This window comes from Hordeum vulgare, chromosome 3H (genome assembly GCF_904849725.1).
Source record: "Hordeum vulgare subsp. vulgare chromosome 3H, MorexV3_pseudomolecules_assembly, whole genome shotgun sequence".
Lineage (NCBI taxonomy): Eukaryota > Viridiplantae > Streptophyta > Magnoliopsida > Poales > Poaceae > Hordeum > Hordeum vulgare.
Genome location: NC_058520.1, coordinates 596,290,272 through 596,317,635, shown reverse-complemented (window position 1 = coordinate 596,317,635; position 27,364 = coordinate 596,290,272). Strand labels below are relative to the sequence as shown.

General features: G+C 45.6%; 3 protein-coding genes and 1 pseudogene across 3 annotated transcripts; all 4 read left to right on the top strand.

Annotated features, from left to right (window-relative positions):
• The first annotated feature begins 3,667 nt into the window (after positions 1–3,667).
• On the top strand, positions 3,668–5,736 carry LOC123442175 (L-type lectin-domain containing receptor kinase IX.1-like). The gene is made up of 2 exons (XM_045118245.1): positions 3,668–5,031; positions 5,145–5,736. Exons 1-2 carry the CDS (start codon positions 3,668–3,670, stop codon positions 5,734–5,736), a joined length of 1,956 nt encoding a protein of 651 aa, XP_044974180.1.
• A 2,550-nt stretch (positions 5,737–8,286) lies between these two features.
• LOC123442174 (probable kinase CHARK) lies at positions 8,287–9,983 on the top strand. Its single transcript, XM_045118244.1, has 3 exons — positions 8,287–8,503; positions 8,636–9,278; positions 9,392–9,983. The coding sequence occupies exons 1-3, from the start codon at positions 8,287–8,289 to the stop codon at positions 9,981–9,983; spliced, it is 1,452 nt and encodes a 483-aa protein (XP_044974179.1).
• A 2,550-nt stretch (positions 9,984–12,533) lies between these two features.
• Positions 12,534–14,230, top strand: LOC123442172 (probable kinase CHARK). Its single transcript, XM_045118243.1, has 3 exons — positions 12,534–12,750; positions 12,883–13,525; positions 13,639–14,230. Exons 1-3 carry the CDS (start codon positions 12,534–12,536, stop codon positions 14,228–14,230), a joined length of 1,452 nt encoding a protein of 483 aa, XP_044974178.1.
• Positions 14,231–23,711: 9,481 nt separating this feature from the next.
• Positions 23,712–27,004, top strand: LOC123442327 (annotated as a pseudogene).
• Positions 27,005–27,364: the final 360 nt, after the last annotated feature.

Below are 27,364 nucleotides of genomic sequence, written 5' to 3'. Positions count from 1 at the left end.
ACTAACGTTTAATTTGTCAAGCACAAAACCTACAACAACTAGGCTCATCTATGTGCACCAACAACTTATGCTAAGCAAGATAAACAACTAAGTGATAGCAAGATATATGACAATAAACAATATGGCTATCACAAAGTAAAGTGCATAAGTAAAGGGTTCGGGTAAGAGATAACCGAGGCACGCGGAGACGATGATGTATCCCGAAGTTCACACCCTTGCGGATGCTAATCTCTGTTGGAGCGGTGTGGAGGCACAATGCTTCCAAAGATGCCACTAAGGCCACCGTAATCTCCTCACGCTCTCGCACAATGCAAGATGCCGTGATTCTACTAAGGGACCCTTGAGGGCGGTCACCGAACCCGTACAAATGGCAAACCTTGGGGGCGGTCATCGATACCACTACAAATTGCTCGGGGCAATCTCCACAACCTAATTGGAGACCCCGACGCTTGCCCGGAGCTTTACACCACAATGATTGAGCTCCGAGACACCACCAAGCTTCTAGGACGCCAAAGCATCCACGAAGAACAATATCTAGGGTACTAAGTACCAAAAGTAATAAGCTTCTCAAACTTCACTTCCACGTATCACCGTGAAGAACTCAAATGATGCAACTAATGCAATGGCAAGGGCACACGGAGTGCCCAAGTCCTTCTCTTCCAAATCCCACCAAAGCAACTAATGCTAGGGAGGAAAATGAGAGGAAGAACGAAGAAGAACACGAAGAACTCCAAGATCTAGACCCAAGGGGTTCCCCTCACTTAGAGGAGAAAGTGATTGGTGGAAATGTGGATCTAGATCTCCTCTCTCTTTTCCCTCAAGAACTAGCAAGAATCATTGGAGGGATTGGGAGTTAGCAAGCTCGAAGAAGGTCAACAATGGGGAAAGAACACGAGCTAAAGAGATAAGGTTCAATGGGGAAGAAGACCCCTTTTTATAGGTGAGGAAAAATACAACTGTTAAGCCTCACAGCCCGCACAGAGCGGTACTACCGCTCATGGAGCGGTACTACAGCTCGGTAGGTTCACCAACCATGCTGAGGCAAAAAAGGATGCAAAAAACAGTCCGACGGAGCGGTACTGTCGCTCCTAGAGCGGTACTACCGCTAGGGAGCGGTAGTAAAAAATTACTACCGCTCCGGGGGCGGTACTAACTCTCCGGGGGCGGTACTACCGCTGGCACCAGGAGCGGTACTACCCTTGGATACTGAAACTGCTGTAACTTCCGCATACGGACTCCGAATTCAACGAAACCAAGTTTGTTGGAAAGCTAACGACATGGGATAACACAATCTTGATAGAAATATCAATAAGAAGCAAGTGATAAAAGTACTATAAGAAAATGGTGAGAACCCTTCTTCGAATAAGACCGGTAAAAACTTCCAACATCGAAAACATCATAGAAGATGCATATGGACTCCGTTTTCGATGAACTCGAGCGTGTCATGAAGATGACCATAAGCTCTAAAAATCACAAAGAGAAATACCAAACAAGAACCAAGAAGTATGATGCAAGGATGCAAATGGTTTGAGCTCTCAACGAACGATACGATCAAGCTACTCACTTGAGAGCCCCCCTTGACAGTACGACAATCTATCCTAAAACAGAAAACATATCAAGGGCAAACCTATACCTTGCACCTCGTCCTCTTGAGCTAGATGACGATGATCTTGGCTTCCTCAAGATGGACCACCTTTCTTGCTTGCGTTGGCTTGATGAAGACTAGTTGATTGCTCCCCCATGCACACTCTGGGTGAGCCGCTCTTCATCATATCTTCACAAGTCCATTGCCACCATCCTCCATCACTTGACGCCATCCTCCATGGGTTGTACGAGATCTTTCTATTGACGCAAGCCCACGGAAACACACATAACCCCACGTAGAACTCTCAGGAAGACCATGGGTTAGTACACAAATACGTAATGGACAATGCTTACCATACCATGGGATCACTTGATCCCTCTCGGTATATCTTGTACGCTTTGTGTGTTGATCATCTTGATTTACTCTTTGTCTGACGATCTTGATCAACCTTGTGTCTCTATGACCATTCTTTAGATAATACCTTGAATACCACCTTGGTCATCATATAAACTTCTTAAACCCAACAGATGGACTTTAAGAAGTGCCTATGGACAAAACCTATAAATATAACTTAAGGCAACCATTAGTCCATAAGAATTTTCATCAATTACCAAAACCACATATGAAGATATATGCTCTAACATCAACCCACTTCATCACTGGTTGTATTGTAATTATTTTATTCCATTGGTGGAATGCCATGCATCTAGAGATGATTCTATGGCATGGACAACTGATTTAAGTCTATTTTGAAATTTTGCTTTTTATGTACTCTATATGGAGTTCTAACCGGGTTATCGATGTGGTTCTTACATATTATATAGCCAACATAGACAATTTTTTTGCTAGGCTAGTATATTGTGAACACTTTCTTATTATGCATGAGGTCACCCACAAATTATATATTAACAAGTTGGATGTAGTTATTTTCAAGATCAATTTTGAGAATGCCTATGACAAGGTGTGTTGGTAATTTCTAGAACATGGTGCAACATGAAGGGCTTCTCTCTGATTTAGAGAGCTTGGGTTGTAACTTTTCCTAGAAAAGTAGTGTTTCCATTGAAGTAAACAATGATGCTGACTAATTTTTTCAACCTAGGAAAGGGTTAAGTCAAGGGGATCCTTTATCATGCGTATTATATCTACTACAATGGTTGGTAATTAGTTAAGTATCTTCACTAAGTCTTTGCCAAAAGAACTATCTTCATTAACATAGCCAAGGAGGGTAGTTAGTTTAGAGGTCTTGTCCCTCTTCTGATTGATGATAGGTTGTTTATTTTTAGTATGTTCGAATGGAGAAAATATGAAGTGTGTCCTCCTATACCCAGGATGTGCATGAGATATGACATCGAGGTCCGATTCCTCGACATCTGGTTGTTGGTTTGCATCATGAAATCTCTATCTAAGAATTGGTTCGGAAAGGTACTGTATCCAAAACATGATTTGACTAGCTTCTTGTGATGAACTGGCCGCAGCCCCGCCGGAACTGTTTACCAGAGACTGTATTCGAGTTCGAAAGAAAGCCGGAACCTTGGCATCTTCAAGTAAAAATGTCGTCAGGTTCACGTGTAGCGATGACCGAGCCGTGACGGTTGAGTTTGACACGTGCTTGAATATTGAGGTCGGCACCAGCAAAATTAAGCCCAAACAAAGAAACAAACACGTACAGCTTCCATGTATCATTTGGCCTTTTGCTTTATTTATCAAGTGAAACAAACACCACAAACATGCTAGCATGCTGACGGAATAACATATGCTTCAGACTTGGTCAGACAACACATATATAGTATACCTTCTTCCCATCTATAGGAGATAGCTAGCGCAGAAAGGTGTTGCGGCGTTGTCGTTTGGCTTATACCTTTCTGTTTAACGGACATTACCAGAGGCCATTGCGAGCTGTACACAGGATGGGCCGGCGTGCATCACGACATATTTATCCTACACGTCGATCGAGGTCAGAAGATTTCGAAGCTAGCTGGTTGTGTGCGTGCATCGCGAAATATTTATCGTAGATTTCGATGTCAGAAGTTATATTATATATCATGCGTGTTTGTTCACGAGCTTACAAACACCGTGTAGCAAATGGCTGCTGCGAGCTTTCCCCATCGAATACACATCTTCATGATCCTCTGCTACTCGATATGTTCTCTGCACTTGCCTTATGCTACCTCGCTTTCCTTTAGCTTCAACTTCTCCCAGCCCGGCGGCTACGACGCCCAAAACTTCAGCTTCCAAGGCGACGCATACTACGACTCCCAGTCTCACATGATCGAGCTGACGAAAGCCGGCGGGAGTCCAAACATCCAGAACAGCGTAGGCCGGGCGTTGTACGCGCAGCCCGTGCCGCTGTGGGATGCCGTCACCGGGGAGCTCGCCCAATTCACCACCTCCTTCACCTTCGAAATCAAGGTAAACAGCGAACTCAGTGGCGATGGCATGACTTTCTTCCTCGGCCATTACCCTCCGACGAGCATTCCCGATCCCCTCGACAACGGCGGGAACCTCGGCCTCTTCAACAAAAGCGTCGGCACGGTGGCGACCGGCGACAACCGAGTGGTGGCGGTTGAGTTCGACACGTTCTTGAACGTTGAGTCTGACAACAGCGACAGCCACATGGGGATAGACGTCAACTCCATCATCTCCCGGGCGTACACCAACGTGGCCGTGCCTGGAAAAAACCTCACCTCAGGCCTCCCAATGACTTGCGGCATCAGCTACGGCAATGAGACGAAAGTCCTAGCGGCGGTTCTCCAGATCGGCGACGTGACCTACCGTGTCAACACAAGTGTTGACCTGAGGCAGATGTTGCCTAGTGTGGTGGCCATTGGCTTCTCGGGTGCTACTGGCGTGGCCGTCGAGCAACACCAAGTATTGTCTTGGTCATTCAACTCCACCTTGGACCCGTCACCTCCACGGAAGAACTCCAAGTTTCCATGGAAACTATTAGTAGAAGCAACTGGACCAGTTGTTGTCTTTTTGGCGATTGTGTGCATCTTTGTTGGCGTCCGACTACGGCAGCTATGCACGAGAAAGAAGCATTACAGAGCTCTCGCCAGAGGCCTTGAACATTTTGATTATCATAAGCTGGCGCGTGCGACCAACAAATTCTCACAGGAGAACATGATCGGGCAAGGAGGTTCCGCCTGTGTTTACCGGGGCCAACTGACAGATAAACATGTGGCGGTAAAGAGGTTCAGGCCAGTAGCATCCAGCGAAGGGAGGAAGGCGTTCGAGGACGAACTCAGTATTGCCAGTGGCCTGCGGCACCGACACCTAGTCCAGTTGATAGGCTGGTGCTATGATCGCAAGATGAACCCGGTCGAGTTCATATGCTGGTGGTGGGCCGACAGGTACACACGTCTCTTCCTTGTGTACGAGTTTCTGCCACAAGGTAGCCTCGATCAACACCTACACAGGGGCAATAGTTGGTTGCCATGGTCCAAGAGGTACGTACGCATTATAATTCCATCTCGAGAGCATTTACCTTGCATCATTGCATGCAACTTCGTTTCTTCTCTATATATCCACGTAATGGATGGTTACATGATTTGACCAACAGGTACGAAATCATCCTCGACCTAGGCTCTGCACTGCAATACCTCCACGTAGATTGCGAGCAAGGCCAACAATCTATCGTACACGGTGATATCAAGTCCAGCAACGTGTTGCTTGGGTCTTCATACGGTGCCAAGTTAGGTGACTTTGGATTGGCAAGGTTTGTTCGCCATGAAACCGGGTCACAGACCACAGATGTTTTACAGGGCACTTATGGATACATAGACCCTGTGTTCCTCGACACGAGCCAGCGGAACAGGCAAACAGACATATACAGTTTCGGCATTGTCCTGCTAGAGATGGTCTCTGGAAGGGATCCAACAATGCATCTCCATGACAGGCCTCCATTGTCGTCATGGGTAAGGAGTTTGTACCATCGGAATGCCATCCTGGATGCCGCAGATGAGAGGCTGATAAGCGGGGAGTCCAATGTCGTGCGTCAACAGATGGAGCACACGTTGCTCATCGGGCTCTTGTGCGTGCATCAGGACCCAAGCATCCGACCGTCCATCACCCACACCATGGAAGCCCTGCGTTCGGAGGAGCTGACATTGGACATTGCTCCCCTAGCGCCGGATACACTCTTTCTGCGATAGCCTTAAATGTGTTCAGATTTCTAGTCCAAAACACACACGAAGAAACACACACGAGGAAATGTGTACCATACATGTTTTCAGGCGTTACAGTTTGGGTCTGAATGTAATCATGTACTAGTACTAGGCAGCTCCACACCATAACTTCCTTCCATCACTAACCGTCCGGCCTTGAAGAAACTCGCCTCACTTTAATAACTCACTTCACTAATATAAATATCATTAGAACATGAGAATTTTTTATTAGGCTACGATGATCCACCACGACTATATCATTTGAAAGACTAATGGAAACACGTCGAACTAGCAAAAAGAACGCAAGCTAGCTGTGAAACTCAAACAAAAACAGGTGCTGTCTCCGACATAGATTTCGAGTGTGATCAAACTCGAAATGGCATGTTAGAGTTTTTGAGTCGCACCTACATTTGTCGTTATAGGCGCCTCAAACAAAAACAGGTGCGCCTCTAGCAAAAAGACTAATGCGCCTTTAGCATCTATATTTAGCATCTATATTTAAAGAAACATTCACACATAGATTTTTGAGTCGCTCATTAAAGAGTCCTAGTAGCGTCTCCTCACGCACCGTCTCAAAGACCATTGAGACGCGGAGGAAGCGTGTCTACATGAAAATGATACGTTTTAAGAGCGTTCTTACAAAACGTGTTTACATGGTTATGAGACGTTTTAAGAGCATCTTTATGCCCCTAGAAATGCATTGATAGATTCATGCTAGATGCAACCGCATATATCCTCTTTCTATTGTATATTTATTAAATTAATTGTGTTTAATATAATTACTTGATTATCTGGAATAATTGGACTGTCATTTACATATCAGAAAATATTAAAAAAGGTATGGCATCGCACGAAATAGTAACATTGAATTACTAAGAGTAGTAGTAGTTTACAAACTCAACTGTACACAACATCTACAAAAAAGTTACGTAAGTCACAAGCTAGTTGAAACATATCTATATGACCTATAGTTTCTACATGCTGACAATTTTTTTGAACAATTCTTTTGTTTTGAACAATCTACATGCTGATAATGGAATAATGGCTCTTTGTTTTCTCTGCTTCTCTAGTTTAGCCTTGTGGTATCTGCCTTCAAAATCCACACACATAAGTTCCTCTGCAAAGAAATCCAAATGCGATATAAATAAATTCGTTGGAACTTCTACCAGTTAAGTTTTCCTTTGCTGAACATACATCCATAAGAACGGAGAAGAACTATTACATACCACATCGAGTAAACGTGAGCTGCAGAAGTTCATGTGACCATATGAAGTATAGATCGTACTGTAAAAAGAAGACAATTCGTCATGTCATCGATGGATTGGCTAAGGTGAGAATGATTGATGTGTATTTGGAAGAAAAATAACAACAATTAACTAAGTTAACATGCATGGACTGAATTCTAATGGTTATTGGTACTAATAATCTCTAGGGATTTCTATTTTTGTGTCCATGGTTGCTTAGTTGTGCTCACTTTTGCCCATGGCCTCTAACTTTCCTCACTTTTGCCTTCCACCACTCACCCCATTCTCATAAAAGTTCAAATGGAGCCTTGTTGTCGGGTCAAAGCAGTTGACCGTTATTTGCTCAGTTATTGATGCGCGGGGCCAAGGATTTTAGGACAAGTGGGCCGCGTATGACAGTGGGTCGCAGTCGTGACCGCTTTTGACGAGTGGGGCCTGGGCTAGGTGATCTACCACTTTCTTTTGCTTAAGATAGCCCGACCTCGAGTGAGCTGCCGCATCCCACGCCCAGTGCCACGCCGCCGCCGTGCCCCCTAGCAGCCCTGTCGCTGGAAGCAGAATTTCTCCCTAAGGTGGTTTTGGTAATTAATAACAACATATGTATCATTGAACAAATGATTCTATCTAGTATATTTCAAAAAAGTTTAAAGATGCATTGACTAAGGATTGTGAGGAGAACCCCTAGATGCTAGGAACATCTATTGGCAACAAGCTTGAAGACTCTACATTTTATATTTCGTTAGAAATCACATTTGAGTCCATAGGAAAGCCAATACTATTAAAAGGGGATGAGGTGAATATGATGATCTGGTTGCTCAAATACTTTTAGATAGACACAAAAAATACTCATGAAGTTCTCCCCAAATAATCTGTCAAAATCTGCAAAGTCCAAAATTCGGTACCACCAACTTTCCGTTTGGCTCTACTGAGTTTTCCATGAGACGGATTCACATGCCAAACCCTAGCATCTCGGTGCCACCAACATTCCATTCGGTGCAACCGAAATCAGTGACAAACTTTCCCGTTAGCTATTTTCAAGAATTTGAATTTCTGAGTTGTGGATCCGTCGGCCCTTCAGGAACGCAGACTAGAGGGGATGGTCCATCATTCCGCTACCGGGGCTAGCCGTGTCGCGTATACTTTCGAGAATATACGTTCTAGCACGTTGATAATCGTGATAGGTCTAAAGTGACTAATGTCCATCGCCCCAACTATTTTGGGGGTGAGGGTAATCACGCCATAATTAATCTGTGCCATGTCAAAAGTGCCAATGTAGAAGTCATGGAACATCGGCATGATCACCGGCTTAATGATGTTCCAGAACTTCTGGAAGAAGACCACACGCAGCCCGTCCGGGCCTGGAGCAGAGCCCACCTTCATAGGGGAGATGGCCCTGGTCACCTCCTCTTCCGAGAATGGGAGGGTTAACTCCATGTTCTCTACATACGAAACTCTGTTGGTAGGTGACGAGAAGTCGTCGGCAACGCCGAGAATAACTCATTGTAATAGGAGTATACATGGGACTAAATCTCGTCCGGGTGCTCCAGGAGGTTGTCTCCCTCCCATAGACACAGAATAACACACTTTCTACGTCTACCATTCACAATGGCCTGGAAGTAGGCGGTATTGGCATCGCCTTGAAGGAGCCACTCTTGGCCCCCTCGGCATTGCCAAAAGAGTTCCTGGCGTGGCCGTCGAGCAACACCAAGTATTGTCTTGGTCATTCAACTCCACCTTGGACCCGTCACCTCCACGGAAGAACTCCAAGTTTCCATGGAAACTATTAGTAGAAGCAACTGGACCAGTTGTTGTCTTTTTGGCGATTGTGTGCATCTTTGTTGGCGTCCGACTACGGCAGCTATGCACGAGAAAGAAGCATTACAGAGCTCTCGCCAGAGGCCTTGAACATTTTGATTATCATAAGCTGGCGCGTGCGACCAACAAATTCTCACAGGAGAACATGATCGGGCAAGGAGGTTCCGCCTGTGTTTACCGGGGCCAACTGACAGATAAACATGTGGCGGTAAAGAGGTTCAGGCCAGTAGCATCCAGCGAAGGGAGGAAGGCGTTCGAGGACGAACTCAGTATTGCCAGTGGCCTGCGGCACCGACACCTAGTCCAGTTGATAGGCTGGTGCTATGATCGCAAGATGAACCCGGTCGAGTTCATATGCTGGTGGTGGGCCGACAGGTACACACGTCTCTTCCTTGTGTACGAGTTTCTGCCACAAGGTAGCCTCGATCAACACCTACACAGGGGCAATAGTTGGTTGCCATGGTCCAAGAGGTACGTACGCATTATAATTCCATCTCGAGAGCATTTACCTTGCATCATTGCATGCAACTTCGTTTCTTCTCTATATATCCACGTAATGGATGGTTACATGATTTGACCAACAGGTACGAAATCATCCTCGACCTAGGCTCTGCACTGCAATACCTCCACGTAGATTGCGAGCAAGGCCAACAATCTATCGTACACGGTGATATCAAGTCCAGCAACGTGTTGCTTGGGTCTTCATACGGTGCCAAGTTAGGTGACTTTGGATTGGCAAGGTTTGTTCGCCATGAAACCGGGTCACAGACCACAGATGTTTTACAGGGCACTTATGGATACATAGACCCTGTGTTCCTCGACACGAGCCAGCGGAACAGGCAAACAGACATATACAGTTTCGGCATTGTCCTGCTAGAGATGGTCTCTGGAAGGGATCCAACAATGCATCTCCATGACAGGCCTCCATTGTCGTCATGGGTAAGGAGTTTGTACCATCGGAATGCCATCCTGGATGCCGCAGATGAGAGGCTGATAAGCGGGGAGTCCAATGTCGTGCGTCAACAGATGGAGCACACGTTGCTCATCGGGCTCTTGTGCGTGCATCAGGACCCAAGCATCCGACCGTCCATCACCCACACCATGGAAGCCCTGCGTTCGGAGGAGCTGACATTGGACATTGCTCCCCTAGCGCCGGATACACTCTTTCTGCGATAGCCTTAAATGTGTTCAGATTTCTAGTCCAAAACACACACGAAGAAACACACACGAGGAAATGTGTACCATACATGTTTTCAGGCGTTACAGTTTGGGTCTGAATGTAATCATGTACTAGTACTAGGCAGCTCCACACCATAACTTCCTTCCATCACTAACCGTCCGGCCTTGAAGAAACTCGCCTCACTTTAATAACTCACTTCACTAATATAAATATCATTAGAACATGAGAATTTTTTATTAGGCTACGATGATCCACCACGACTATATCATTTGAAAGACTAATGGAAACACGTCGAACTAGCAAAAAGAACGCAAGCTAGCTGTGAAACTCAAACAAAAACAGGTGCTGTCTCCGACATAGATTTCGAGTGTGATCAAACTCGAAATGGCATGTTAGAGTTTTTGAGTCGCACCTACATTTGTCGTTATAGGCGCCTCAAACAAAAACAGGTGCGCCTCTAGCAAAAAGACTAATGCGCCTTTAGCATCTATATTTAGCATCTATATTTAAAGAAACATTCACACATAGATTTTTGAGTCGCTCATTAAAGAGTCCTAGTAGCGTCTCCTCACGCACCGTCTCAAAGACCATTGAGACGCGGAGGAAGCGTGTCTACATGAAAATGATACGTTTTAAGAGCGTTCTTACAAAACGTGTTTACATGGTTATGAGACGTTTTAAGAGCATCTTTATGCCCCTAGAAATGCATTGATAGATTCATGCTAGATGCAACCGCATATATCCTCTTTCTATTGTATATTTATTAAATTAATTGTGTTTAATATAATTACTTGATTATCTGGAATAATTGGACTGTCATTTACATATCAGAAAATATTAAAAAAGGTATGGCATCGCATGAAATAGTAACATTGAATTACTAAGAGTAGTAGTAGTTTACAAACTCAACTGTACACAACATCTACAAAAAAGTTACGTAAGTCACAAGCTAGTTGAAACATATCTATATGACCTATAGTTTCTACATGCTGACAATTTTTTTGAACAATTCTTTTGTTTTGAACAATCTACATGCTGATAATGGAATAATGGCTCTTTGTTTTCTCTGCTTCTCTAGTTTAGCCTTGTGGTATCTGCCTTCAAAATCCACACACATAAGTTCCTCTGCAAAGAAATCCAAATGCGATATAAATAAATTCGTTGGAACTTCTACCAGTTAAGTTTTCCTTTGCTGAACATACATCCATAAGAACGGAGAAGAACTATTACATACCACATCGAGTAAACGTGAGCTGCAGAAGTTCATGTGACCATATGAAGTATAGATCGTACTGTAAAAAGAAGACAATTCGTCATGTCATCGATGGATTGGCTAAGGTGAGAATGATTGATGTGTATTTGGAAGAAAAATAACAACAATTAACTAAGTTAACATGCATGGACTGAATTCTAATGGTTATTGGTACTAATAATCTCTAGGGATTTCTATTTTTGTGTCCATGGTTGCTTAGTTGTGCTCACTTTTGCCCATGGCCTCTAACTTTCCTCACTTTTGCCTTCCACCACTCACCCCATTCTCATAAAAGTTCAAATGGAGCCTTGTTGTCGGGTCAAAGCAGTTGACCGTTATTTGCTCAGTTATTGATGCGCGGGGCCAAGGATTTTAGGACAAGTGGGCCGCGTATGACAGTGGGTCGCAGTCGTGACCGCTTTTGACGAGTGGGGCCTGGGCTAGGTGATCTACCACTTTCTTTTGCTTAAGATAGCCCGACCTCGAGTGAGCTGCCGCATCCCACGCCCAGTGCCACGCCGCCGCCGTGCCCCCTAGCAGCCCTGTCGCTGGAAGCAGAATTTCTCCCTAAGGTGGTTTTGGTAATTAATAACAACATATGTATCATTGAACAAATGATTCTATCTAGTATATTTCAAAAAAGTTTAAAGATGCATTGACTAAGGATTGTGAGGAGAACCCCTAGATGCTAGGAACATCTATTGGCAACAAGCTTGAAGACTCTACATTTTATATTTCGTTAGAAATCACATTTGAGTCCATAGGAAAGCCAATACTATTAAAAGGGGATGAGGTGAATATGATGATCTGGTTGCTCAAATACTTTTAGATAGACACAAAAAATACTCATGAAGTTCTCCCCAAATAATCTGTCAAAATCTGCAAAGTCCAAAATTCGGTACCACCAACTTTCCGTTTGGCTCTACTGAGTTTTCCATGAGACGGATTCACATGCCAAACCCTAGCATCTCGGTGCCACCAACATTCCATTCGGTGCAACCGAAATCAGTGACAAACTTTCCCGTTAGCTATTTTCAAGAATTTGAATTTCTGAGTTGTGGATCCGTCGGCCCTTCAGGAACGCAGACTAGAGGGGATGGTCCATCATTCCGCTACCGGGGCTAGCCGTGTCGCGTATACTTTCGAGAATATACGTTCTAGCACGTTGATAATCGTGATAGGTCTAAAGTGACTAATGTCCATCGCCCCAACTATTTTGGGGGTGAGGGTAATCACGCCATAATTAATCTGTGCCATGTCAAAAGTGCCAATGTAGAAGTCATGGAACATCGGCATGATCACCGGCTTAATGATGTTCCAGAACTTCTGGAAGAAGACCACACGCAGCCCGTCCGGGCCTGGAGCAGAGCCCACCTTCATAGGGGAGATGGCCCTGGTCACCTCCTCTTCCGAGAATGGGAGGGTTAACTCCATGTTCTCTACATACGAAACTCTGTTGGTAGGTGACGAGAAGTCGTCGGCAACGCCGAGAATAACTCATTGTAATAGGAGTATACATGGGACTAAATCTCGTCCGGGTGCTCCAGGAGGTTGTCTCCCTCCCATAGACACAGAATAACACACTTTCTACGTCTACCATTCACAATGGCCTGGAAGTAGGCGGTATTGGCATCGCCTTGAAGGAGCCACTCTTGGCCCCCTCGGCATTGCCAAAAGAGTTCCTGGCGTGGCCGTCGAGCAACACCAAGTATTGTCTTGGTCATTCAACTCCACCTTGGACCCGTCACCTCCACGGAAGAACTCCAAGTTTCCATGGAAACTATTAGTAGAAGCAACTGGACCAGTTGTTGTCTTTTTGGCGATTGTGTGCATCTTTGTTGGCGTCCGACTACGGCAGCTATGCACGAGAAAGAAGCATTACAGAGCTCTCGCCAGAGGCCTTGAACATTTTGATTATCATAAGCTGGCGCGTGCGACCAACAAATTCTCACAGGAGAACATGATCGGGCAAGGAGGTTCCGCCTGTGTTTACCGGGGCCAACTGACAGATAAACATGTGGCGGTAAAGAGGTTCAGGCCAGTAGCATCCAGCGAAGGGAGGAAGGCGTTCGAGGACGAACTCAGTATTGCCAGTGGCCTGCGGCACCGACACCTAGTCCAGTTGATAGGCTGGTGCTATGATCGCAAGATGAACCCGGTCGAGTTCATATGCTGGTGGTGGGCCGACAGGTACACACGTCTCTTCCTTGTGTACGAGTTTCTGCCACAAGGTAGCCTCGATCAACACCTACACAGGGGCAATAGTTGGTTGCCATGGTCCAAGAGGTACGTACGCATTATAATTCCATCTCGAGAGCATTTACCTTGCATCATTGCATGCAACTTCGTTTCTTCTCTATATATCCACGTAATGGATGGTTACATGATTTGACCAACAGGTACGAAATCATCCTCGACCTAGGCTCTGCACTGCAATACCTCCACGTAGATTGCGAGCAAGGCCAACAATCTATCGTACACGGTGATATCAAGTCCAGCAACGTGTTGCTTGGGTCTTCATACGGTGCCAAGTTAGGTGACTTTGGATTGGCAAGGTTTGTTCGCCATGAAACCGGGTCACAGACCACAGATGTTTTACAGGGCACTTATGGATACATAGACCCTGTGTTCCTCGACACGAGCCAGCGGAACAGGCAAACAGACATATACAGTTTCGGCATTGTCCTGCTAGAGATGGTCTCTGGAAGGGATCCAACAATGCATCTCCATGACAGGCCTCCATTGTCGTCATGGGTAAGGAGTTTGTACCATCGGAATGCCATCCTGGATGCCGCAGATGAGAGGCTGATAAGCGGGGAGTCCAATGTCGTGCGTCAACAGATGGAGCACACGTTGCTCATCGGGCTCTTGTGCGTGCATCAGGACCCAAGCATCCGACCGTCCATCACCCACACCATGGAAGCCCTGCGTTCGGAGGAGCTGACATTGGACATTGCTCCCCTAGCGCCGGATACACTCTTTCTGCGATAGCCTTAAATGTGTTCAGATTTCTAGTCCAAAACACACACGAAGAAACACACACGAGGAAATGTGTACCATACATGTTTTCAGGCGTTACAGTTTGGGTCTGAATGTAATCATGTACTAGTACTAGGCAGCTCCACACCATAACTTCCTTCCATCACTAACCGTCCGGCCTTGAAGAAACTCGCCTCACTTTAATAACTCACTTCACTAATATAAATATCATTAGAACATGAGAATTTTTTATTAGGCTACGATGATCCACCACGACTATATCATTTGAAAGACTAATGGAAACACGTCGAACTAGCAAAAAGAACGCAAGCTAGCTGTGAAACTCAAACAAAAACAGGTGCTGTCTCCGACATAGATTTCGAGTGTGATCAAACTCGAAATGGCATGTTAGAGTTTTTGAGTCGCACCTACATTTGTCGTTATAGGCGCCTCAAACAAAAACAGGTGCGCCTCTAGCAAAAAGACTAATGCGCCTTTAGCATCTATATTTAGCATCTATATTTAAAGAAACATTCACACATAGATTTTTGAGTCGCTCATTAAAGAGTCCTAGTAGCGTCTCCTCACGCACCGTCTCAAAGACCATTGAGACGCGGAGGAAGCGTGTCTACATGAAAATGATACGTTTTAAGAGCGTTCTTACAAAACGTGTTTACATGGTTATGAGACGTTTTAAGAGCATCTTTATGCCCCTAGAAATGCATTGATAGATTCATGCTAGATGCAACCGCATATATCCTCTTTCTATTGTATATTTATTAAATTAATTGTGTTTAATATAATTACTTGATTATCTGGAATAATTGGACTGTCATTTACATATCAGAAAATATTAAAAAAGGTATGGCATCGCACGAAATAGTAACATTGAATTACTAAGAGTAGTAGTAGTTTACAAACTCAACTGTACACAACATCTACAAAAAAGTTACGTAAGTCACAAGCTAGTTGAAACATATCTATATGACCTATAGTTTCTACATGCTGACAATTTTTTTGAACAATTCTTTTGTTTTGAACAATCTACATGCTGATAATGGAATAATGGCTCTTTGTTTTCTCTGCTTCTCTAGTTTAGCCTTGTGGTATCTGCCTTCAAAATCCACACACATAAGTTCCTCTGCAAAGAAATCCAAATGCGATATAAATAAATTCGTTGGAACTTCTACCAGTTAAGTTTTCCTTTGCTGAACATACATCCATAAGAACGGAGAAGAACTATTACATACCACATCGAGTAAACGTGAGCTGCAGAAGTTCATGTGACCATATGAAGTATAGATCGTACTGTAAAAAGAAGACAATTCGTCATGTCATCGATGGATTGGCTAAGGTGAGAATGATTGATGTGTATTTGGAAGAAAAATAACAACAATTAACTAAGTTAACATGCATGGACTGAATTCTAATGGTTATTGGTACTAATAATCTCTAGGGATTTCTATTTTTGTGTCCATGGTTGCTTAGTTGTGCTCACTTTTGCCCATGGCCTCTAACTTTCCTCACTTTTGCCTTCCACCACTCACCCCATTCTCATAAAAGTTCAAATGGAGCCTTGTTGTCGGGTCAAAGCAGTTGACCGTTATTTGCTCAGTTATTGATGCGCGGGGCCAAGGATTTTAGGACAAGTGGGCCGCGTATGACAGTGGGTCGCAGTCGTGACCGCTTTTGACGAGTGGGGCCTGGGCTAGGTGATCTACCACTTTCTTTTGCTTAAGATAGCCCGACCTCGAGTGAGCTGCCGCATCCCACGCCCAGTGCCACGCCGCCGCCGTGCCCCCTAGCAGCCCTGTCGCTGGAAGCAGAATTTCTCCCTAAGGTGGTTTTGGTAATTAATAACAACATATGTATCATTGAACAAATGATTCTATCTAGTATATTTCAAAAAAGTTTAAAGATGCATTGACTAAGGATTGTGAGGAGAACCCCTAGATGCTAGGAACATCTATTGGCAACAAGCTTGAAGACTCTACATTTTATATTTCGTTAGAAATCACATTTGAGTCCATAGGAAAGCCAATACTATTAAAAGGGGATGAGGTGAATATGATGATCTGGTTGCTCAAATACTTTTAGATAGACACAAAAAATACTCATGAAGTTCTCCCCAAATAATCTGTCAAAATCTGCAAAGTCCAAAATTCGGTACCACCAACTTTCCGTTTGGCTCTACTGAGTTTTCCATGAGACGGATTCACATGCCAAACCCTAGCATCTCGGTGCCACCAACATTCCATTCGGTGCAACCGAAATCAGTGACAAACTTTCCCGTTAGCTATTTTCAAGAATTTGAATTTCTGAGTTGTGGATCCGTCGGCCCTTCAGGAACGCAGACTAGAGGGGATGGTCCATCATTCCGCTACCGGGGCTAGCCGTGTCGCGTATACTTTCGAGAATATACGTTCTAGCACGTTGATAATCGTGATAGGTCTAAAGTGACTAATGTCCATCGCCCCAACTATTTTGGGGGTGAGGGTAATCACGCCATAATTAATCTGTGCCATGTCAAAAGTGCCAATGTAGAAGTCATGGAACATCGGCATGATCACCGGCTTAATGATGTTCCAGAACTTCTGGAAGAAGACCACACGCAGCCCGTCCGGGCCTGGAGCAGAGCCCACCTTCATAGGGGAGATGGCCCTGGTCACCTCCTCTTCCGAGAATGGGAGGGTTAACTCCATGTTCTCTACATACGAAATTCTGTTGGTAGGTGACGAGAAGTCGTCGGCAACGCCGAGAATAACTCATTGTAATAGGAGTATACATGGGACTAAATCTCGCCCGGGTGCTCCAGGAGGTTGTCTCCCTCCCATAGACACAGAATAACACACTTTCTACGTCTACCATTCACAATGGCCTGGAAGTAGGCGGTATTGGCATCGCCTTGAAGGAGCCACTCTTGGCCCCCTCGGCATTGCCAAAAGAGTTCCTCACCCTCAAAGATCTCCATACGCGAAACCTCTAGGGCGTACCGCCTCAGCCAGCCGTCTACCGAGAGGCCAGCTAAGTCGGCCACCGCATCGAGTGCCTTGATCTGTACCAGAAGCGCCTCTTTACGCGGTGCAGTAGTAGCACCAAGGTTAGTTCCCCATCCCCGCATGAACTGGCGGGTGAGTTTCGAGCAGTGATGCCAAATATCGGTCACACAATATGCCCGTGGCGGGGAGGCCGCGACATCTACTCAACGGTCTCGCACTAACTCCATGAACCCTGGCTGTAATAACCAGAGAGGTTCAAAGTGAAGCCGCCACGAGCTAGGGGGACCTCACCCCCATAGGAGAATAGCAAAGGGACGTGGTCGGACCCAATATGGGTGATCACTTGGAGCGAGTAAAGCGGGAACATGGCCTCCCACTGCATTGATACTAGGACCCTATCCAGAACTCTCCTTATTGGGCCCGCTTGCTTATTGGTCCAAGTAAATCTCGCCCCTACACGGGCAATTTCCCGCAGGGCCAGGTCGGCGATGCAGTCATTAAACATGCGCATGCGTATCCGGTCCACACATGGGGAACTCTTATTCGTCACATGGCGAATAAGGTTCAAGTCTCCGGCCATCACTACACGGGTCTTGAGTTCGGCGAGGAACTCAGCCGACCTACTATGGTTAGCCGGGCCATAGACAATGATCACCTTCTAGCTGAGGTATCCACGTTTGTCCGTAATGGACATACTAAGGAAGAACTCACCTCAGTCCATATCCTCGACCGAGGAGTCCTCACGAACCCTAATCACGATGCCCCCCGAGAGCCCGACTGCGGGCATACATTTCCATGCAAACGAGCTGTGAGAGAGCCCCTAGAGTTCTTGCATGGAGAACTCCTGTCAAAGGGTCTCCTGCCGCCCAATAATATCAATCCCCTCATGCCTAATGTACTCGGTCAGTTGTCGCTTCCGGCCTAGGTGCCCGAAGCCCCGTACGTTCCAACATAAGAGCTTCATAATGGAACCATTGCTGGTGGACTAGAGGGCCCCTCAGGGGTGGCCGACCTAGCCCAACCACTAACAGCGGACCGGGATGTTGGGGAACGTAGCAATAATTCAAAAAAATTCCCATGTCACACCAAGATCTAACTAGGAGAAACCAGCAACGAGAGAGGTAGAGCATCTTCATACCGTTGAAGATCGCAAAGCGGAAGCGTTACTATGAACACGGTCGATGGAGTCGTACTCGTGGCGATCCGATCCAAACATTGAACGTTCGATGTCTCCTTGTTCAACACACGTACAACCCGGGGACGTCTCCTCCTTCTTGATCCAGCAAGGAGAGAGGAGAAGTTGAGGGAGAACTCCGGCATCATGATGCCGTGATGGCGATGGAGTTTGTGGCTCTCCGGCAGGGCTTCGCCAAGCACCGAGGAGGAGGAAAGGTGGAGAGGTAGGGCTGCGCCGAGAGAGAGAGAGAGAGGGGTGTGTGCAACCCTTCCAATACGTCCACTATTTATAGGAGGGAGGGATAGGGGGCGCGACCACCCCTAGGGAAACCCTAGGTGGTGCGGCAGCCCTAGGAGGAGGACGGGGCGGAGCCCTAGGGGGTGGCTTGCCACCCAAGGCAGCCCCCACGCCCTAGGGTTTGGCCCCTATGCGCCTTGCGCCTCCTCCCTTGCTTGGGATGGTTCCCTTCCCCTTTCAGCCCATGTAGCCCTCCGAGACAGGTGGACCCTCCCGGTGGATCTACGGTACCCTTTCGGTGGTCCTGGTACAATACCGGTAAACCGCGAAACTTTTCCGGCGACCAAAACTGGACTTCCCATATATAAATATTCACCTCCGAACTATTCTGGAACTCCTTGTGATGTCCGGGATCTCATCCAGGACTCCGGACAACCTTCGGTAACCACATATACAATTCCCATAACAACTCTAGCGTAACCGAACCTTAAGTGTGTAGACCCTACGGGTTCGGGAGCCATGCAGACATGACCGAGACATCTCTCCGGCCAAGAACCAACAACGGTATCTGGATACCCATGTTGGCTCCCACATGTTCCACTATGATCTCATCAGCTGAACCACGATGTCGAGGATTCACTCAATCCCGTATGCAATTCCCTTTGTCTACCGGTATGATACCTGCCCGAGATTCGATCGTCGGTATTCCTATACCTTGTTCAATCTCGTTATCGACAAGTCTCTTTACTCATTCCTTAACACATCATCCCATGGCTAACTCCTCAGTTACATTGAGCTCATTATGATGATGCATTACCGAGTGCGCCCAGAGATACCTCTCCATCACACGGAGCGACAAACCGCAGACTCGATTCGTACCAACCCAACGTACACTTTTGGAGGTACCTGTAGTGCACCTTTATAATCACCCAGCTACGTTGTGACGTTTGATACACCCAAAGCACTCCTACGGTATCGGGGAGTTGCACAATCTCATGGTTAAAGGAAATGATACTTGACATTATAAAAGCTCTAGCACACGAACTACACGATCTTGTGCTATGCTTAGGATTGTATCTTGTCCATCACATCATTCTCCTAATGATGTGATCCCGTTATCAATGACATCCAATGTCCATGGCTAGAAAACCATAACCATCTATTGATCAACGAGCTAGCCAACTAGAGGCTCACTAGGGACATGTTGTGGTCTATGTATTCACACATGTATTACGTTTTTCGGTTAATACAATTATAGCATGAACAATAAACAATTATCATGAACAAGGAAATATAATGATAACCACTTTATTATTGCCTCTAGGGCATATTTCCAACAGTCTCCCACTTGCACTAGAGTCAATAATCTAGTTACATTGTGATGAATCGAACACCCGTAGAGTTCTGGTGCTGATTATGTTTCGCTCGTGGAAGAGGTTTAGTCAACGGATCTGCGACATTCAGATCCGTATGTACTTTACAAACATCTATATCTCCATCCTTGATGTATCCACGAATGGAGTTGAAGCGGCGCTTGATGTGCTTGGTCTTCTTGTGAAACCTGGGCTCCTTGGCAATGGCAATAGCTCCAGTGTTGTCACAGAAGAGAGTCATCGGGCCCGACGCACTGGGAATCACTCCTAGGTCGGTGATGAACTCCTTCATCCAGACTCCTTCCCGGGCTGCTTCCGAAGCAGCTATGTACTCCGCTTCACATGTAGATGTCGCCACGACGCTTTGCTTGCAACTGCACCAGCTAACTGCCCCACCATTCAAAATATACACGTATCCGGTTTGTGACTTGGAGTCATCCGGATCTGTGTCGAAGCTAGCATCGACGTAACCCTTTACGATGAGCTCTTTGACACCGCCATAAACAAGAAACATATCTTTAGTCCTTTTCAGGTACTTAAGGATATTCTTGACCGCTGTCCAATGATCCACTACTGGATCACTTTGGTACCTCCCTACCAAAGTTATGGCAAGGTTCACATCAGGTCTGGTACACAGCATGGCATACATAATAGAACCTATGGCTGAAGCATAGGGGATGGTGCTCATCTTTTCTCTATCTTCTGCCGTGGTCGGGCGTTGAGCTATGCTCAACCTCACACCTTGTAATACAGGCAAGAACCCCTTCTTGGCCTTATCCATATTGAACTTCTTCAATATCTTGTCAAGGTATGTGCTTTGTGAAAGATCAATGAGGCATCTCGATCTATCTCTATAATCTATCTCTATAGATCTTGATTCCCAATATGTAAGCAACTTCTCCAAGGTCCTTCATTGAAAAACACGTATTCAAATAGGCCTTTATGCTTTCCAAAAGTTCTATATCATTTCCCATCAACAATATGTAATCCACATATAATATGAGAAATGCTACAGAGCTCCCATACACTTTCTTGTAAATACATGCTTCTCCATAAGTTTGTACAAACCCAAACGCTTTGATCACCTCATCAAAGCGAATGCTCCAATTCCGAGATGCTTGCACCAACTCATAGATGGAGCGCTGGAGCTTTCATACCTTGTCAGCATTATTAGGATCGACAAAACCTTCCGGCTGTATCATATACAATTCTTCCTTAAGAAAGCCGTCGAGGAATGTCGTTTTGACGTCCATTTGCCAGGTCTCATAATCATAAAATGCGGCAACTGCTAATATGATTTAGACGAACTTCAACATTGCTACGGGTGAGAAAGTCTCATCTTAGTCAATTCCTTGAACTTGTCGATAACCCTTAGCGACAAGTCGAGCCTTATAGATGGTCAGATTACCATCTGCGTCACTCTTCTTCTTAAAGATCCATTTATTTTTTGCGGCTCGCCGATCATCGGGAAAGTCCACCAAAATCCATACTTTGTTCTCATACATGGATCCTATCTCGGATTTCATGGCTTCAAGCCATTTGTTGGAATCTAGACCCGCCATTGCTTCTTCATAGTTTGAAGGTTCACTGTTGTCCAACAACATGATTTCCATGACAGGGTTGCCGTACCACTCTCGTGCGGAACGTGTCCTCGTGGACCTACGAAGTTCAGTAGTAACTTGATCCAAAGTTTTATGATCATCATCATTAACTTCCTCCCTAGCCGTTGCAGGCACCCTAGAAACATTTTCTGGTGCTGCGCTACTCCCTGGTTCGAGAGGAGGTACAATTACCTCATCAAGTTCTACTTTCCTCCTACTCACTTCTTTCGAGAGAAACTCTTTCTCCAGAAAGGATCCATTCTTGGCAACAAAGATCTTGCCTTCGGATCTGAGATAAAAGGTATACCCAATAGTTTCCTTAGGGTATCCTATGAAGACGCACTTCTCCAATTTAGGTTCAAGCTTTTCAGGTTGAACTTTCTTGACATAAGCATCGCATCCCCAAACTTTCAGAAACGACAGCTTAGGTTTCTTGCCAAACCATAATTCATACGGTGTCGTCTCAATGGATTTTGACGATGCCCTATTTAAAGTGAATGCGGCAGTTGCTACTTCTCAAACAACAGCGCCAGAATTTGACACGTTGACGGAGACTCGCTTGCGTTGTTTTTTCCCTTGAAGAGGAAAGGGTGATGCAGCACAGGAGCAGTAAGTATTTCCCTCAGTTTGAGAACCAAGGTATCAATCCAGTAGGAGAATCTCGTCAAGTCCAGAGTACCTGCGCAAACACAAAAGAGCTTGCACCCAACGCTATAAAGGGGTTGTCAATCCCTTCAAGATTGATTGCAAAGTGAGATTTGAAGGCGGAAAGTGCAATGAAGAAAAAGAGTAAGGCTGAAAATATGGTGTGAAGTAGACCCGGGGGCCATAGTGTTCACTAGAGGCTTCTCTCAAAATAGCAAATATTACGGTGGGTGAACAAATTACTGTCGAGCAATTGATAGAACCGCGCAAAGTCATGACGATATCTAAGGCAATGATCATACATATAGGCATCACGTCCGAGACAAGTAGACCGATACTTTCTGCATCTACTACTATTACTCCACACATCGACCGCTATCCAGCATGCATCTAGTGTATTGAGTTCATGACGAACAGAGTAATGCCTTAAGCAAGATGACATGATGTAGAGGGATAAACTCAAACCAATGATGAAAACCCCATCTTTTTACCCTTGATGGCAACAACATGATGCGTGCCTCGCTACCCCTTCTGTCACTGGGTGAGGTCATCGCACGATATGAACCCAAAACCAAGCACTTCTCCCATTGCAAGAATCATAGATCAAGATGGCCAAACAAAACCCACAACTCGAAGAGAATTACAAGGATATGAAATCATGCATATAAGAGATCAGAAGAAACTCAAATAAGATTCATAGATAATCTGATCATAAATCCACATTTCATCGGATCTCGACAAACACACTGCAAAAGAAGATTACATTGGATAGATCTCCATGAAGATCATGGAGAACTTTGTATTGAAGATCCAAGAGAGAGAAGAATCCATCTAGCTACTAGCTATGGACCACTGGTAGAAAAAGAGGCTTCCGTCCAGCCCCATAAGTCGCGACACTGTAGGAACCGCGACTAATGATTTCTTTAGTCGCGGTTCGGCAGACGAACCGCGACCAAAGGCCTGGGCCAGGGCGCTCGGTGGCCAGCTGGTGCACGTGAGGGGCTTTAGTCGCGGTTGGCCAGGCCAACCGCGACTAAAGGTGCCCAAAGGCCTTTAGTCGCGGTTTGCCATGCCAACCGCGACTAAATCTCCTCCCCTATAGATACCAGTTCAGCACACTCACTTAGCCATTTGGTGCCACTTCTCTTCACAAGCTTCACAAGGGGGTGTAGGTTTGCTTTTGGTTCCTCTTATGCACACAAGGTGTTTGATGAAATGCCCCAAGAGCGTGAAACAAACATGATATGAAGTGTTGGAGCCACACTTGAGGTTCCTCATTTATTTTTTCCTCCTCGATCGCGGTTAGCAACTTGAACCTTTCATGCATGTGTGTCATTGATAAAATATGCATGTGTGTTGTTCATTGTTTAATTTCTATTGTTTATAGCTAGTTAGTTTAACAAATGCATGATGGTTAATTATATATTTTATATTATAATAATGCAGATGAATCGGAAATGGATGTACGGTAACCGACTCTCCCGCGAGTTCACTACGGGTTTGAAAGATTTCCTCGTAGTGGCTAATGCAAACAAGCAGAAGGGTTTTGTTATCTGTCCATGTGTTGACTGTAAGAATCAGAAGGGTTACTCTTCCTCAAGAGAAGTTCACCTGCACCTGCTTCGGCACGGTTTCATGCCAAGCTATAATTGTTGGACCAAGCATGGAGAAAGAGGGGTTATAATGGAAGAAGATGAAGAAGGGGATGATTTCATGGATGAAAGCTATCTTGCTCATTTTGGTGATACTTTCATGGAGGATGCTGAAGGTGAAGGGGAAGGTGAAGGGGAAGGTGAAGGTGAAGAAGAGGCACGTGATGAGACCGTTGATGATCTTGGTCGGACCATTGCTGATGCACGGAGACGCTGCGAAACTGAAAAGGAGAGGGAGAATTTGGATCGCATGTTAGAGGATCACAGAAAGTCGTTGTACCCCGGATGCGATGATGGTCTGAAAAAGCTGGGCTGCACACTGGATTTGCTGAAATGGAAGGCACAGGCAGGTGTAGCTGACTCGGCATTTGAAAACTTGCTGAAAATGTTGAAGAATATGTTTCCAAAGAATAACGAGTTGCCCGCCAGTACGTACGAAGCAAAGAAGGTTGTATGCCCTCTAGGTTTAGAGGTTCTGAAGATACATGCATGCATCAACGACTGCATCCTCTACCGCGGTGAATACGAGAATTTGAATGAATGCCCGGTATGCACTGCATTGCGTTATAAGATCAGAGGCGATGACCCTGGTGACGATGTTGAGGGCGAGAAACCCAGGAAGAGGGTTCCCGCCAAGGTGATGTGGTATGCTCCTATAATACCACGGTTGAAACGTTTGTTCAGGAACAAAGAGCATGCCAAGTTGTTGCGATGGCACAAAGAGGACCGTAAGTCGGACGGGGAGTTGAGACACACCGCAGATGGAACGCAATGGAGAAAGATCGACAGAGAGTTCAAAGATTTTGCAGCTGACGCAAGGAACATAAGATTTGGTCTAAGTACAGATGGCATGAATCCTTTTGGCGAGCAGAGCTCCAGCCATAGCACCTGGCCCGTGACTCTATGCATCTACAACCTTCCTCCTTGGTTGTGCATGAAGCGGAAGTTCATTATGATGCCAGTGCTCATCCAAGGTCCGAAGCAACCCGGCAACGACATCGATGTGTACCTAAGGCCATTAGTTGATGAACTTTTACAGCTGTGGGGCAGACCTGGTGTCCGTGTGTGGGATGAGCACAAAGAAGAGGAATTTGACCTACGAGCGTTGCTTTTCGTAACCATCAACGATTGGCCTGCTCTTAGTAACCTTTCGGGACTGTCAAATAAGGGATACAATGCATGCACGCACTGCTTACATGAGACTGAAAGTGTACATTTGCCAAATTGTAAGAAGAACGTGTACCTTGGGCATCGTCGATTTCTTCCGAAAATTCATCCAGTAAGAAAGAAAGGCAAGCATTACAACGGCAAGGCAGATCACCGGCCGAAGCCTGCGGAACGCACTGGTGCTGAGGTATTTGATATGGTCAAGGATTTGAAAGTCATCTTTGGAAAGGGTCCTGGCGGACAATCAGTTCCGAAGGGAGCTGACGGGCACGCAGCCATGTGGAAGAAGAAATCTATATTCTGGGAGCTAGAATATTGGAAAGTCCTAGAAGTCCGCTCTGCAATCGACGTGATGCACGTTACGAAGAATATTTGCGTGAACCTCCTAAGCTTCTTGGGCGTGTATGGGAAGACAAATGATACAAAGGAAGCACGGCAGGACCAGCAACGTTTGAAAGACCCTGATGACCGGCATCCGGAATGGTTTCAAGGTCGTGCCAGCTACGCTCTGACCAAAGAAGAGAAGGTCATCTTTTTTGAATCCTGAGCAGTATGAAGGTCCCGTCTGGATTCTCGTCCAATATAAAGGGAATAATAAACATGGCGGAGAAAAAGTTCCAAAACCTGAAGTCTCACGACTGCCACGTGATTATGACGCAATTGCTTCCGATTGCTTTGAGGGGGCTCCTGCCGCAAAATGTTCGAGTAGCCATTGTGAAGCTATGTGCATTCCTCAATGCAATCTCTCAGAAGGTAATCAATCCAGAAGTTCTACCACGGTTACAGAACGATGTGATCCAATGTCTTGTCAGTTTCGAGCTGGTGTTCCCGCCATCCTTCTTCAATATTATGACGCACCTCCTGGTTCACCTAGTCGAAGAGATTTTCGTTCTCGTTCCTGTATTTCTACACAATATGTTCCCCTTCGAGAGGTTCATGGGAGTATTAAAGAAATATGTTCGTAACCGTGCTAGGCCAGAAGGAAGCATCGCCAAGGGCTATGGAAATGAGGAGGTAATTGAGTTTTGTGTTGACTTTGTTCCTGACCTTAAGCCGATTGGTCTTCCTCAATCGCGGCACGAGGGGAGACTAAGTGGAAAAGGCACGATCGGAAGGAAATCAACGATATGTATGGACGGCCATTCTCTGACTGAAGCACACCACACTGTACTGACCAATTCCAGCTTGGTGGCTCCGTACTTTGAGAAACACAAGAATATTTTACGCTCGGACAACCCGGGGAAGCCTGAATCCTGGATTAGGAAGGCCCACATGGAGACTTTCGGCAGTTGGTTGAGAAAACATTTAATGAATGACAATGATGTTGTAGATCAGCTGTACATGTTGGCCAAGACACCATCTTCGACTATAACGACTTTCCAAGGGTACGAGATAAATGGGAATACATTTTACACGATCGCCCAAGATAAAAAGAGCACCAACCAAAACAGTGGTGTCCGCTTTGATGCAGCAACCGAGAATGGGCAAGAGGTCACATATTATGGTTACATAGAGGAGATATGGGAACTTGACTATGGACCCTCCTTTAAGGTCCCTTTGTTCCGGTGCAAATGGTTCAAGCTAACAGGAGGTGGGGTAAAGGTGGACCAGCAATACGGAATGACAATGGTGGATTTCAACAATCTTGGTTACCTTGACGAACCATTCGTCCTAGCGAAAGATGTCGCTCAGGTTTTCTATGTGAAGGACATGAGTAGCAAACCGAGGAAACGGAAAGATAAGAAAACGATCAGTACATCATGCGATGATCCAAAGCGCCACATTGTTCTTTCAGGGAAAAGAAACATCGTGGGAGTGGAGGACAAGACAGACATGTCAGAAGATTATAATATGTTTGCTGAAATTCTGCCCTTCAAAGTGAACACCGACCCAAGCATTAAGTTAAATGATGAGGATGCTCCATGGATACGGCACAATCATAAGCAAGCAGGGACACAAGGGAAGAAATGATGTGTAATAATTTATTGTACCAAACTTTGTTGAATGGATCATGTGAATTATATTACCCATGATGTGTTTGGTGTCCATTTTCGAATGATTCGAGATACCACTGATGATACATGAAATTTGGAGTGATTTAGTCATACTCCTGCCTAGGCGTATAATATGCATACTCGTAGTCTTCATAGCCGCTGTCGTCGTTGTACTGGTAGTCGTCGCCTTCTAAGTTGCCGCCGTCGTCGTCGCAGCTGTCGTCGCTGTCGTCGGGCGGCGCTCGTGGCTCGAACTGAGGGTAGCGCAGGCGGGGGATATCGCCGGCCGTGATGTAGTCCA